This window comes from Rhopalosiphum padi, chromosome 3 (assembly GCF_020882245.1).
Source record: "Rhopalosiphum padi isolate XX-2018 chromosome 3, ASM2088224v1, whole genome shotgun sequence".
In the NCBI taxonomy this organism is placed as follows: Eukaryota; Metazoa; Arthropoda; class Insecta; order Hemiptera; family Aphididae; genus Rhopalosiphum; species Rhopalosiphum padi.
The window spans coordinates 59,592,022-59,608,215 of record NC_083599.1 but is presented as its reverse complement, the minus strand read 5'-3'; the positions used below and the strand labels follow the sequence as shown (position 1 = coordinate 59,608,215).

General features: G+C 25.1%; 1 protein-coding gene across 1 annotated transcript; it reads left to right on the top strand.

Moving 5' to 3' along the window:
- Positions 1–365: 365 nt before the first annotated feature.
- Positions 366–13,389, top strand: LOC132926320 (Wilms tumor protein 1-interacting protein). Its single transcript, XM_060990668.1, has 9 exons — positions 366–705; positions 7,140–8,451; positions 8,681–8,777; positions 8,843–9,012; positions 9,180–9,373; positions 10,943–10,994; positions 11,063–11,131; positions 11,197–11,313; positions 11,380–13,389. Exons 2-9 carry the CDS (start codon positions 7,150–7,152, stop codon positions 11,410–11,412), a joined length of 2,034 nt encoding a protein of 677 aa, XP_060846651.1. The 5' UTR covers positions 366–705; positions 7,140–7,149; the 3' UTR covers positions 11,413–13,389.
- Positions 13,390–16,194: the final 2,805 nt, after the last annotated feature.

Here is a 16,194-nt window from a genome sequence, read left to right as displayed (position 1 = left end):
ATTATTTGCGGTTGTGCGCGTGCGCGAGTGTATCGTATTCTTTATAGCCGCTGCTGTTGTGATTGCTATTACACACTACTACAAAAAAATAAAATACATATATAATGTATAATATTGTATCCACATAATACATACACACTTTCAAGCTTACCTGCGCGCGGCCCCTCCGACCTTCGTCGCCCGCAACAGAGAGTTTACCCTCCACCCACTCCTCCGACCCGCTGTGGACCGGCTCCCGAAGTGGACACGGCGTGCCTCCACCACTACCACCACCGCCACACAACACTGTTCGCTCCAGCCACCTACGAACCGCCGTGCGCCGCGAGCCGCGAGGCCGTTTCGTGATTATAATATCATATCACACGCACGCACGCGCCCGCGCACTTCTCGGTGTTCACGTTGTTACTTGTTAATATTATTATTATTCGTCTCGCAGCGTCGTCATTGTCGCCCGGCGCCGCCGAGGTTTACTCGTCCCGTACAGCATCCGTTGGCCCGACGCCGCCACAGCAGTCGCAACCGCCGAAGTATCATCAGAGTAATACGCGTCTCTGTTTTCGTCGCAACACACGACGATCCGACAGCTGTTTAGTCGCCGCAGTCCTTGCCCGACTTGTCCGAGTCTCGTCAGCGGTTATGCTTCGGTTCACCGCCGCAGGATCAATGTCGACGGACCGTCGCCAAATGTCGTCTTGAGACCCTCAGGTAACGGTTACCTGCAATTGCAGTTGCTAGACATCGGCGCGTCCTATTTTAAATTAGTTTGTTGGCTGGACGCTGTCACTATGTAGTAGCATACTGTTATCGTAGTCGTCCAAGAGTTTGTCTGTACACTACAGCGAAATACAATATATATATATCCGTGCTAGGTACTCCATTTTACAATATCAAAACAACAGTGTTATGACAACATTAGGTTAGTGTTTGTCACTTTCAATTTGGTTCCTTTGTCAACGCTATTAATTATATATTTTCTCAATGACGATTCAACAACTGTTATTTATGACTTGGAATAATTATTTATTCTGTCAAAATGTTGTAATAATTAACTAATTTGTGTATATAGTACACATTTGGATTTATAATTGTTGTCAATACCACTCACTTAAATAGTTTGGTAGCTAGTTTATAATTATTGAGTAAACAGAACAAGTTATTCTCCTTACTTATTACTCACTATATTGTGTTATTGATTTAAATACCTTTTCATTTTTTGTTGAATATTTAAAAATATTTAAAACACATTAACTTTCTTATTACCAATCAATTTTTATGTTATATGTGATTAATTTCACTATATCATACATATGTGACAAATGTATTAACCAGAGAAAAATCGATAATGAGTGTGTTTACAGTATCATATAATTATCTACAAATTTATTATGTAAATATTATTGCTTAATTTTTCATATAATTTAATTGAACTGTAAACTCATTCTATTTGGAATACTTAAAATTATATAGTTTAATATATGTTAAAGTAAGTTAAGTTGGGTCCTATTTATCTATTCACATTTGCTTATTATATAAATATTAACTATAAGCAGGCAAGCACTTATTTTATGCTTAAGTATCAAAAATAATTTTATTTTCTCAAATGTAATATAATATATCTTTTTAGATATTTTATGATTAAATTGGTTAAATTACAAGTAAGAACTCAAAAGTAAATGTTTAAACTAAAGAAGTTAATTATGTATAAAGGTTTATGCATTGTATACCACATTATACATACCATAAACGGTTTAGAACAAACAGATTTTTAATTTTAACCATAATGTTTTAAACAAAATTCAATAGTGCATTTCGTATCACATAATATTATAATTTATTGTAAAATCATATAGAAATTATTACTCATAAAGTAATAACAAACAAAAGTGCTTTTACTAAATTTAAAAAAAAAACTTTCCATGTTTGGTAATTAATAATTATTATTTATTAGGCCTTAGTATTTCACATATTGTTAAATACACAGATGATCTTGAATTATGAAATAAATGTGTATTTAATGACACAAATACTTTAAAAATTAAAATATATTAATACGAACATTATATGTACTGTAGAAATGGACTTAACTATAATAATAATATAATCAAATAGCTGCAATAAAATACAATACAAACAATAATAGTAAATTAATAACTAATATTTTTTTTAAAGTAAATTACCTTGGTTACTGTTTTAGATAACACGATAACATAATACATTTTAAATAATCAACAATCTAACAAATTGTGTTCTAAATTCTAAAATAAGTAGGTAATAATTTTTATACATAGGTAACGTAAATGAATAAATATTTTAACCAATTAAATTTCTATATTGATACAGAAAAACTAACATGTTTACATCTTTTGCCAACAAGCGGTTCCTTTTTGGTGTAACAGTTTCCAGAAGTCGAAAAAAATATTTCAAAACTGACAAATGTCACCGGTATTTCTAAGTTTTTTTTTGTACAGTCAGCAATGATTGGAAACTTTGTTGTTTTTTTATTCCCCCTTCCCTTCAAATGGATCTAAGTCAAATCTAAGTTGAGATTCTGCTAGATAACCTTGTAATTGCACTTTTTGATAATTTACTTTAATCATTTCATCACCATAGAGCAGTGTATCCCAAAGGGTGTGCCGTGAAATTTGAAAGGTCTGCCGCGATAACTTGAACATTTTTTATAAAAAAATATAATGATTTGTTTCAAAATACTTAAATATAATTAATATAAAAATGAACTTTAAAATTACAAAAAAGAGATATAATAATAAATTTTAGTGTAAAATGTGTGCTTGTTGTTGTTTGCATAATAGTTCAATTGTAGGAGGGAAGGCAATTAACACATCAGCATTTCTTGTTCAACTGATAAAAGTAGTTAACGTTTTTTATTTCTAATATTAGTTAGTGCAGAAAATCTAAGTTCACAGATTTTTTTGTAGATTATTGTAGAAAATGGTAATAATATAATTATTGAAATTTCTGTAATTATCGGATACTATGTTTTAATAAGACTCCAAAACTGGAACTGTTTAAGTTCATTAAATACATTTTAATTTCAATAAACGATCAGATTGAAGTTCTAAAAGTTGTTCTTGTTCAACTAATTCTGTAGATATGATATTACATTTGATGTTACTGCAAAATGATTGCGCACCCAATCAGGCCAATCATATTCGTTAATAGGCAAAGATGGGAAGTACTTTTTCATTGTTTCTTTTAAAATTATTAGATGATTAATTTTTAAATCAAATGTTACCTACGTATTATTTGATAAGTAGATATTATTTATTTAAAGTGTGCCATGACTCATAATAACTAATAATAATGTGCCGCGATAGGAAAAAGTTTGGGAACCGCTGCCATAGAGAAACTCATGGTAGTCTTTGGAACTTAATACTTATGGATGTGTTGTTTTAAGTATATTTTGCAACTCTAAAAGTCTGAACTAATTGTATCTCTTAACTCAATTAACTCGTGGTCTAAATCCTTGCACTTTGGATCGAGAAGAGAAGATATTTTGCTTAAGCTTCTTAAATGAAGTGCATTCGAGATTAAAGCCATTTTTAATTTCTGGTATTAATATTTGCTTAAAATAGTATCAAGTAATGATAAATGTTTTTCAATTATTTTATTTAATTTTGGTCTGAGATTTGACACTGGTCAATGCTTTTCATTGCAAAATAATGCTGTTACAATAATATACAAATCTCAAGATGATGAAGACCAGCTATTAGTTGCACAGACAATACTTAAAGTCTGTCTTAAATTGTCCTTTATTTTTGTTTCAACATTTTTTTCAGATTTTTTATTTGAAATTTTATTGCTTCTTGCTTACAAACTTTGTAATTGGGTTCAACGACAGCCATATATTTTGAGAATCTTATGCTTGAATAAAATGAAATAAGTAATTACTTTATTGCTATTAATTTTGCTGATGATTTATGAATTAGTTCTGTTCATTAACAACTGATGTGTGCTTAAAATATTTAGATGTTTCAATATTTTATATATTACAATGTCTTTTACGTTTTAGACTACGCATCAACATTGTATGTTCAACATTTAAATTATTATCATTAACTGGACTTTCCACTTGTGTTGGAAACTGATGAAATTGGATACTTAAATCAAAATTGAAATAATAAATTCTAATTTCTGAAAAAATGTATAATAAATTTTATTCTAATGTTCCTAAAATTACTATACTAAACATTCTAAAGTTCCATAAAATATATTAATGAATATTATAAAATGTACATAATGTATAGTAATATTTTTAGATTAGAAAAGATTAGAAAGACAAATAATTATGTTTTGTCCAACTTAAAAAACTAATATTTTAAAACTAATTAATGTAAAATACTAGAGCATATCAATTAATGTACATTATTATTGTTTTATCAAAGCAAATATGCCAATGATAAAAAATAATGGTACCATGTTGATTGAAAATTTGATGGCCACACATTATGTACATATTTCAAATGTTGACTCAATGATTTTGTACTTCCACTAAAACATCCAAATTTGTTTAGATCATCTTTATCGCACATACTGCTATACCCAATTTTTTGATTTTGACATATTATAAAAACAGTTGATACCAATTCACACTTTGAAAACTTAGAGAATAATAACTATCAGCAGTGTCAACTGTCACTATGCTGATAAAACTACACTGTTAAAACAAAGCTAACAAGTAACAAATAACAATGAATAATTTTGTTGTAGGATAAATTCAACAGTATTGATAAATCATTATAAAAAATGTTTTGTTTATTATAAATTAGATTTTATATTTTCTAAATACACTTATAAATAAGAAAAACCTGTATAATTATATTTACACATGATTAATATATGTGTATCCTTGTACACATTAAGAAAACAGGTATATACACGGGTTCTTAATTTCAAATATACGGTTAACAGAATCATGCAGTAAGAAATTTTAAGTCCTATAATTTATTATTATCTTCTACAATTAATATAATTTTGAGCATAATTATTTATTATGATTAGTTGATTTCGATTTAATAACAATTAAAAATATTATTTCTAGTTGTCCTATAGATGCTGGAAGTTTCTTTGCTTCATTTGCTAAATCTTGATGCTTAGTTTTAGCTAAAGATTAAAAAGCCCCAGGAGTTGATTATCACCTTATGAAAAATTTCAGTCTTTAATTTATATTCATGTAAATTAAACAAATCATCAATACTTAATTTAGACTATAGTAATTAATTAATATTAGGTACATACTATTTATTAATTTAAAAAATCAGTTTATATTATGAATAGGTGTAAACTGTATAGTTCCAGAGTTAAATATTCCAGTATAACACATAAATATCATATATTTGGGCGTAATACATCCCAACCTTTCTGTTAATATTTATTTCAGTAGTTAAATAGATATTTTATTAAATAAGAAAATAATATAAAATGTAAATAACTAATCATTGACTTTTATTTATTAATCTTAAATAAAAAAAATAATTATGTCATTAAATAGTACTATGTATATTATTATTATTTTTATTATGTTTTTTATCTAAAAATGAGTTATTATTTTTAAATTGGTATTATATATAGTAATTACCAGAATAAATACTTAAAATATTTGTTTAAATTAATACAATTATCACAAATGTTTCTTTTATCAAATAATTTCCTAGTATATCTATTATGGTAAAATATTTCATTGATCAAGATAATATTAGTTTCTAGTGGGTATTGATAATTATTTAACAAACTATACATTATTGTTATTTATTCTTTTTGGGAGAACACAAAGTAGAAAATATTGTAATCTTAAAGGCGTTAGATATAGTACTATCTGCAATATTCTACTACAACTACATTCAGTAAGTTAAAAGTGAGACATGCCTGTGTACATACAGTTTACATTACATTTATATTATTTGATTATTTTAGTTGCATGCACCAGTATATTTTTAACTTATAGATATTATTTATGTTACTTTTATAGTACCTTTTTTCAAATTATTTTTTATGTGTACTATTTTCAGTACTCATAATATTTTGTAAATCTATTTTCTTTAATATTTATTATAAATTCAAAAATGGAAAACTTAAAGTAAAAAACAAAATTTAACAATATTTTATCTGATTCTGGTAAAATCAATAAAAAAATCATTTTATACACTACATATAAGGTTATGAAAGATGTCTCTGTTAAGAGGACGCCATACCCGCATGTGTTGTCTCTGTCTTACTAACGTACATCTTAAAAAATTTTCGTTCAGCAGAATACATTTTGTGATGTTAGCTTTAATATTAGAGTAAATGAACCTATTATCAAATTTAAAGGTAAGAATATTATCTAGGCAATGACATGCTTTTATTGATATTATTATTTTAAAGTGAGTTATGTAAAATATTACAACTTTAAAATGTTCATAACTCACTTTAAAATGATAATATCAATAAAAGCATATGCCATTGTCTAGAATATTCTTACCTTTAAATTTGATAATAGGTAAATTTACTCTAATAGTAAAGCTAACATCATAAAATGTATTCTGTTGAACGAAAATTTTTTAAGATGTACGTTAGTAAGACAGAGACAACACATGCGGGTATGGCGTCCTCTTAAATGAAATGTAAAACAAATAAATATACCCACTGAGTAGTTATGAAGCTATTAAATTTGTCATGTAAAAATAAATAATCTCCATATTTTTCATTCTTTGAACACAATCATAAATTAATAGTTGTATTTTATAATAAATAATACCTCATAAAAACATTTTCAGTTCTACAATTAACATTGCTAACCAACAACTAGTACTCTAGAAATTAAAAAAATTGTTTGCATTTTTAATATTTTTGCACATTTCTTATCTATTTTAGCATTACATTTTAAACAATGAATGTTTTTTTTTTAAATTATCATATATTTCAATTTGTGGCCATTGCTTTTATTCTATTAAAAATGATCTATGAAGAATTGTATAGGCTAACAATGATTTTAAACATCAAAGGCTTTCATTTTTACATGTCTTATACTTACATATAATTGTTTTTAGTTTATATGATATAAACTTTGTATTGAGCTATGGCTTCTATAAATTTAAATCACCAGTTATTATATTGATATATATTTTTCTTTTTTTTTTTAGTGAAATTATTATGGACAAACGTCAGAAAAACAATTATTCACCAAGTGCACATGATAACACAAGTCCAGAAAAAAAGAATGAAAAATTATTATCAAACATTGGTTATGGAAAAATTTTAGTTAAAACAGAATCAAACATTATGAACAATAGAGTTTCAGATTCAATGAACTCGATTAAACCAGCTGTGCTGACTGATCAAGATATTAATAATTACATATTAAATTGTGTATCAAATTTAAAAGTTAGTGATCATCCAAAATCTCCAACACATTCCAAATTATTTCCATTCAAATCAATGGATTACTCTAACTCAACAGATAGATTACAAAGTAATAATTCTATAGACAGTATGAACGGTACTAATAATCTGTATTCACATTCCAATATCGATCAAAGTAAATATCCTAGAAGCAATATGACATTAAAACCTTCATTATCAAGTCCACCACCTTACTGCACATCAATAGGAAATCGAGATTCACCAAGTCCTCGTGCTAGTATCGGATCTATTAGTCATGAATTGAAATCTTCACCATTATATGAGAATGTTGATTTTTATAATGGTGGTCGTTCATCAACTCAAACTCCTACATATTACCATCAAAGACCTAGACCAGGTTCACATTCCAGTGGCGGATCTCAGGACTCTAGACATTCCAGTCCCAGAACTAGCATAGTTTCTTGTGAAGGTTCTTCAGCACTATATGAATCAAATTACCGTAAAGCCCAACCTCAAGTTCCAGTCAGCTACCCCAAATACATTCCACCTATGGGAAAAGAAGTCCCACCTTATGAAGCACCGCCAGTTTATGAAACTTTATCTGATACTAATAAAAATTCAAATTGTTATGAGCCTGCTAAACCCGGTCCACAAGTACCTACACAATCTATTGATCATATTAGTCGATATCCTGCTCAACATGCTACTCCATACATAAAACCAATACCTACTATAGTTCCACAAGCAATAAAAGCGTTGTCAGAATATGCGTCACAAACAAATCCTCATAGCATGAGATCATATAATTCTGCTAATAATGTAAGCTATTCTCAAGATCCAGTATCGCCAAAATCAACATCAGTAGCATCACAAATGTGTGTAGTAGGGCAACCAGCACTTGCCGAATCTAGATCTCAAAAACAACATAATTCCATGCCTAAAATTTTTCAAACAGCATCAGCATATCAACAGGAGTCACCAATACATAATAATAAATTAACACGGACTTCACCAACACCTCCTCTACCTATTAAAATTAAACAACCAGCTAAAAACCTTCTTCCATATAATGTTACACCACCTCGACCAATGGTAATCTTATTAATATTATATAGTTATAAGTAAATATTTATGGTTGTTTAAATTTTTGATTTTATGAAAGGCAGAACATCTTAAATTTCTTTTTTAATTATTATAATTCAATAATAGAAAATTTAAACTACCATTGTAGAAATATAATTTTTTTAATTATTAAATTTATAAAACTTATAATGTTTTATTAAACTTTTTCATTTGATTTAAAATTTAATTTTTATTTTAGGGACCAACAGAAGCAGAAAAGAAAATTGAAGAACTAACTAGGCAGTTAGAAGAACAGATGGAAACTCAAGAAGTTGCTGTTGGTGGAGAATATTTTGGTTTGTCTTATAATTTGTAACTTAATAAAAAAATAATTTTATTAATTTTACATTATTTTATTTAGGAATATGCCATACTTGTGGTAATAAAGTGACTGGTGCTGGCCAGGCTTGTCAAGCAATGGGAAACTTGTATCATACAAATTGTTTCATATGTTGTGCTTGTGGTCGTGCACTTCGGGGTAAAGCTTTTTATAATGTTTATGGAAGAGTATACTGTGAAGAAGATTATATGGTAATAATTTTAAATTATAAATGTGTTTGTTTATGTGTGTATTTACTATTTTGTTAAGATAAAAGATATTGTTATATTTAAATTTGTTAAAAATATGGTATAACATATTTTCAATTTTTTTCTTGACATTAAATAATGTAATTTGGTGTTTCTTGTTCTTTATTTAGTATATAGGTTTTCAACAAACTGCTGAGAAATGTTCGATATGTGGACATTTAATAATGGAAATGATTTTACAAGCTATGGGAAAGTCATTTCATCCTGGTTGTTTTCGATGCTGCGTGTGCAATGGTTGTTTGGATGGAATACCATTTACAGTGGATATTGATAATAAAATTTACTGTGTTGCTGATTACCATAGGTTAGCACAATAGCTTAGTCATCGCCTATATTTTAACTGAACTTATTTATTTTAAAGGGTATCATACATCAGTTAATGTTAAATTAATCTATTTAATTATAAATATTATTAATCACAACCTACAGCCACACCCTATACTTTTTATAGTATCTAGTTTAATTTAAAATCTATTGAAACTCCATTAAAAAAAAGTGGGCAAGTGGGTATTGCTCTGCTGTATAGTAGTGATGGAAAGTAGGTCACTATAATGGATGTGTTAAATTTGAATGCAACGACTGATATTGTATACGAAAAACGATTCTGAACGGAGATGATTTGTCAGTAAATGGTAATTAGCAGGATATATCATATTATTACCTATATTTAAATTGTAATATGTCGTTATTTTACGCGATTTCGAAAAAATTAAATTTCATACGCTCATAAAATGTTTTCTATATTGACGCTGGAATTTTTTTTTACAATTACTTAAAGGAAAACTTATAAATAACCTTGTATTTGATTTTTGAACCTTAAGTATAAATCACAAAAATTTTATGAATTTTCAACTTCAAAATTCCTTGCAAATTTTCGCGATTTTGATATATTTCGTAAATATTTAAACTTTAAATGCTTATAAACAAAAATTGTGACTAACGATTTTTGATTTTTTTTACTACGATAAGTTCAACTTATAATAAACCTTGTATTAAATTTTAAAGATTTTTTGGATAGCCTAATTTTTTTTATCTGCATTTTAAGAAAAAAAAGTCAAAAATTTCAATTGTCTATAAGTAGCTTAAAAAAATTCTAAATATTTTGAAAATTTAATCGTAAATATATAACGCTAATATAAACATTTGGTGAAAATTTCAAGTATTTACAATGATTTGTTTTTGAGTTATAGCAAAATCAAAAAATCGATTTTGTCAAAAAGTGGTTATGCGTAAAAATAACCGTTTTTCCGTAATTTTTTCAGGGTTTCTCCCGACGCTTTTGAAAACTATTGGAAATTTTTTACTTTTGACCCCCCAAAGTACTAACTAGATGATTTTCCTTTTCAAAGAGGGGCTGAAGTAAAAAATCGAAGCATTATTACTACTCCAAAAAGTTTTGACAGACACAAAAAAAAAATAAAAATGAAAAAAAAACACACATTGTAAAATCAATACATTCATCACTCCGTTCAGAATCTAAAATATATACATATATTAGATATATATATGTTAGAATTATGCACCAACATTGTGGAAACATTATAAACTAACTTTAATAGTTTAGTGTGGTTCATTGTATAGTGAAACATTTAATTGATATTTCCACTAGAAAGCAATTGATTATTGACTATAATTTTGATCAATAAAATTTAATTAGATTTAATCAATTTTAATTATTCGCCTCAATATCTAGCCAAAAACTGAAAATAGTCCTAGCTTATTATATATTTATTATAGTTAATTTACTGGGTCAGTTATTCACTCATTTTCTTTATTTTGTTAGACAAATCTTTGTTAATAGCTTGCGATACAATTTATCATTAATAACATTTTCTTTAATAAATAAAAATTGATTTACGTATTTTAATTACAGGAAATATGCTCCTAAGTGTGCGTCATGTGGAAAAGGAATTACACCAGTTGAAGTAATTATTATTAGATTTAACTTTTATCAAACGGTAGTATATTTTATGTTAATATTTTTTTGTTTAAGGGTACTGAGGAAACTGTAAGAGTTGTATCAATGGATAAAGATTTTCACGTTGATTGCTTTATTTGCGAGGTCAATATTTTACAAAAATAATTTGTTTAAATAATTTAAAAACTTATACGGATTTTAACTTTTAGGAATGTGGAATGCAATTAACGGATGAGCCTGATAAAAGATGTTATCCATTAGATTCTCACTTATTATGCAGATCATGTCATATATCACATTTAAATGAAAATACACCTGAATTAGAGGTAAAATATTATTATTAGGAATTGTAAGGAATTATACATTATATATTATTATGTTTTATTTTTTAGAGTGTTTCTGCTACATATGAATACTTAGATTGAAGATTTGAATAATCGACTATCAACACAAAATATCGATTATTTAAGGCTGGTTATCAACTTAGGACAAATTAAAATTAAATATTTATAATTTTATTTAATTAAAACTGTTAATAAATTAAAGATATTTTAAATAAATAAAACTTTTAACAAATACTAACTAAAATAACAATATACTAGAGAGACCGATAGAGAACATGACAAAGTTTAAATATGTATAATATAACAGTATGTTTTTAGTAAATTAACTAAATTTAATTTGGAATATTTAATAGAATATATTTTTTTTAATTATAAAAAAAAAAAATACTGCATCCTATAAATCCAAATATTTCTAAGGTTTTTCTATTTATTGGAAAAAATTAATGATGTACATTTTCAGATTTTATTTATCGAAACTTTAATATTTCATTATAGTTTGTACTCTTTCTATTATGATTGTGATTTATCTGTTTCCGTTATTCCTTAAAATAAAATAAAATTTTTTATTTCAAGTACTTCCTAAATTGTATACATTTTATGCTAAATACTAAATTACTATTTTATTTTATTTTTTTTATTAATTTAGTCAACACAAATAAATATAATCAAGTAAACTTTAATTTTAGTAACTTTTTAAATGCTTACAAATAATGCAATGGTGTTTGTAAATACTTTTTTTTATAACGCATATCATTGCTTTGTTCAATTTTGTGTATATTAATTATTAATTGAGTTTTTGTATACTATTATTTTTCCTATTTTTATTGGCATAATATATATCTTACCATTTATTGGTACTGGTCTAATTTAATGTGTATTATAATTTTATAATTAATTAAATTTATTTTAGATAATTTTGTATGTAATAAAAAAAAAGATAAAAGTTAAACATGTATATATTTATCTAAATAAGATTTTTGTAGGTTTTTATTTTCTAATGAACTCATAACAAAGTTTTATGTCCTGTTATATTTTATTCTGATAGAGAAATTCAAACATATTAACCATTTTATTATTTTCTATCATTTAGCCACTTAAAATAAATACTTGTATTATTTAATAATTTCTCATTTTATAACTAAACATATTTTAAAGAACCTATCTTAATTTTAAACTCCATTTGCTATTTAAATTCTCCACTGATATAGTTTATTAGTTAAAATCATTTGTACAATTCAGATATTGGGTAGATGGTAAATTGAACCAATTCAATAAATAGTTTAAAATATGTTATAAATCTTTGAGCAATGTTTTGTAATTACAATTATTTTTTTGTTAATATTTAATGTTTTAAACATGTTTCTAATTTTAATTTATACTCAGTATTTTAAACACAAACTACGCTTATTGTTTTAAATTTTAGATTTGTTTCATTATCTGTTTTTAAATGTATCGCCATTATCATAGTAACTTTTTTACATTATAAATTTATAAACTCTGTTTTTGTTATTTATCATTGTTTTATACGCAACTGTAAATATCATGTAAATCATAATATTATTGTAATATTTTCAGGTTGTGATAGTTGTAATTTAAGTATACCTTAATTATAGTAGTTGTATTAATTTGTATTATTCTATAGTAGACATTAATATTGATTACCAAATTATAATTTTTTTTTTTTTTAATTTAGATTTAAATTTTTGACAGTAGTTAAAATGTTTAATATTATTATGTATGATTAACTGTTAAATAATAATAATAATAATAATAATATATAGTTGATTAAGTTAAATATTGGTTACATTTATAGAATCATGATGGTAATTTAAAACATCTGTTTCTGGAAGTGGGTCCACTACAAATATATAGTTTGAACTAATAATGCTACTCTTACCCTGGATACATCTTTTTTAGTTATTTTCTCCATCCTTGCAGAAACTTGTCTCATTTAATTTTTAATTGTTTTATAATATATCTGTGGCATTCTTAAAATTAATTGATTCTTAATACATAATGTACATAATGTATCAATCAAATATATTCATACAAATTTAATTGTGTTAAAATTAATTTAATATAATATTAACAAAATATTTTAATAAGTTGAAAAATTAAAATTTTTTCTTTAAAATATATACAAATAACATAAATATTCATCAGTTAAAGTGTTGGCATTTTTCCTTGGATTTTGTTGAACTGTTACTACTTCAACGTAATTTAACCATTTATATAATATTTATTTTAGATATTTATTTAAAGGCATTTAGCTTTAACCTATACATTTTAATATATCTACATAAATATGTATTAATTATACAATTGGTTACAACTTTTTACCCATAGTTGGTATTGCTTTTGCTATGTAACATCATTGGTATTAAATATATACCTTATTTTTATTAACTACTCAATAAACATAAAGCATTGAAATCAACACCAAAATATTTTTTCAACATTTTATAAAAAATAATATTATCATATTTAAATATCTTATGTTTAAATATTACATATTAAAAACCACTTTATAAAAAGATCTTTTACCTACGACCTGACTAAATTACATATTAATATAAATATTACAAGTATTATTATTATTAATTTTGTTATCTTTTTTTCTGCTTCACATACACTTCCATCTATATATGTTATAATATCATATATTATTAGTTCTCAATCTATAACAAGATAAGCATTCCAATTGTCATATTACATATAACAAGTAAAATAAAAATAGTTTTACTTTAACACTGGCCAAAAAATTGTGTATAAAGTACATCTTTACTTCTACATGGTCCAATCAAATAATTAATAAATTAAGTTCTAAAAATTGAAGAATGGTATTCAAAAAAATAATACGTATTTTTAGTTGTTGTTTTACGATATATTCACTACCTACTGATTGAAATCACTAGAGTAATACTTTTCTTTATTTTATTTTTTAAAATTGAAAAATTTACAAAATTTAAAAAATAAAATATTTTTTGTATATTTTTAACCATTTTTTTTTAACTTAAATTTTTCTAATAATAAACAATAATCCATAATGTTTTTTTGATGCCCATTATACGTTTTGATCATAAAAAAATCGTTAAATATAATTTCATATTTTCATCAATTACACATTATTAGTAACACAATAAATTACTTTTTAATTAAAAAAATTAATTAAATCAAAACTAATATATTTTTTAAGCATCAGTTAGTTTTCTTGGGATTAGGTTGGACTGGTTGGGGACTCCTAGACTAAAAACCATAAACTTGTAACTATGAGTAATCATTACTAATCAAGTAATAAATAACTCATTTTTATGATCCATTAGTTATAGACAATATTAAAATAATGAAAAAAATATATGTTACTAGTTGTTTATTCGACTATCAGACCAGTGATTGAACAGTTTAGAATTATTTTGCTATTAAAATTGAAATGATTATACATAAATAAATTGCTTTTCAATGTTATATTTTACAGTTCAGGCTAAGAAGATTGGTACACCTTATTTTTAAATTAACTTTAAGAAATAAAATTAGAATTAAATATATTGGTCATTTAAATGAATGTGGAATCTTAATGATTGATCATAGCATACTAGTTTTCAAAATTTTCAAACCCAAAAATAATAAAACTAGATAAAATTACCTATATAAATCTTACTTTAAAAATATATAAATTAACTATTCTAAAAAATGTGTATTATATTATATAATTTTATGTTCACTGCTAACAATCCTAAAACTAGTAATACTATTATTAATAAGTACAAATGAAATAATCAATCCAGCTAAAAAAAATAACATATACAATACAATATTATTTTTAAACTTATAAATTAAGTTAAAGTTAGTCGCATTACAAATGAGGTGTAAATCTAAAATAAAAAGTTTTCATATTAAATGTTTATTAAATGACTAATGTTTTCAAGCATATTGTATTATACATTATTAAATACAAATCAGGAAAGACCAATCTAATCTGTTAATAGTAATATAAAAAAATTATTGAAAAAGTAATTTTCTTGAGAATGTTAATCATTAAGAGGCTAGACCTTAGATATAGAAATTATAAATCCAAAATTTCAATTGGCTTTAGAATAAACTATTCCACTGTCCAATTACTTTTTAACAATTAATTTGATATCGTTTTCTTTATTTTTTTATAATGCATTTAATAATTACCAATTGATTATTTTTAAGATAAATAAACTTGTCTTTTTCTTTTGATACATTCATTGTTATTTTTAAATTATATACAATTATTTTTTCAAAAACTATATTAATCAAGAAAGAATATTTAGAAGGATTCTGTTTTCCATTTCTATTAGTACTATATATGTAATTGTATTCTTTTAGCGGGTTAGATATTAAGACTTTTTGTTTTTCAATTATTCTATTGTAAATTTCCTGGATCGGGTATTTTGCACATTTAATTCATTTTTTTTATATTTTATAAAAAATTGTAATATTTAAAACAGCTAAAATTATCAAGAGGACCATGAATCCTATAACAAACATTGACAAGTGAAACAAACTATGCACATTATAAGAAATGAATTGTTTACCATATAATAATGAATATAAAGTTATGAATTTTTTATACAATGTTAAAGCTATATCGTTATGAGTTTGATATAATGTATTACTTATTAAAATTTTAACTCTGCAAGATAACAACATAAAATATAAAATAAAAGTTCTTTTTTAATCTTCCTTTTAAAACTATTGGACCATAAGACAATAAAAATAATCTAAGTTAGGTAGCTTTCCAATACTCTATATCTTCTATTGCTCTTGGTAGATAGCTAAATTCTGACGGGACATAAGGCATAAGCTTTAATAAGTTAACAGAAATTTGTTTTTTAT

Bases quoted from the DNA above. Each gene is read 5' to 3' on its own strand.
- LOC132926320 (XM_060990668.1), top strand. From the start codon at position 7,150: ATGGACAAACGTCAGAAAAACAATTATTCACCAAGTGCACATGATAAC. The intron at 8,778-8,842 runs GTTTGTCTTATA...TATTTTATTTAG, and splicing joins TGTTGGTGGAGAATATTTTG to GAATATGCCATACTTGTGGT. The intron at 9,374-10,942 runs GTTAGCACAATA...TTTTAATTACAG, and splicing joins TGTGTTGCTGATTACCATAG to GAAATATGCTCCTAAGTGTG.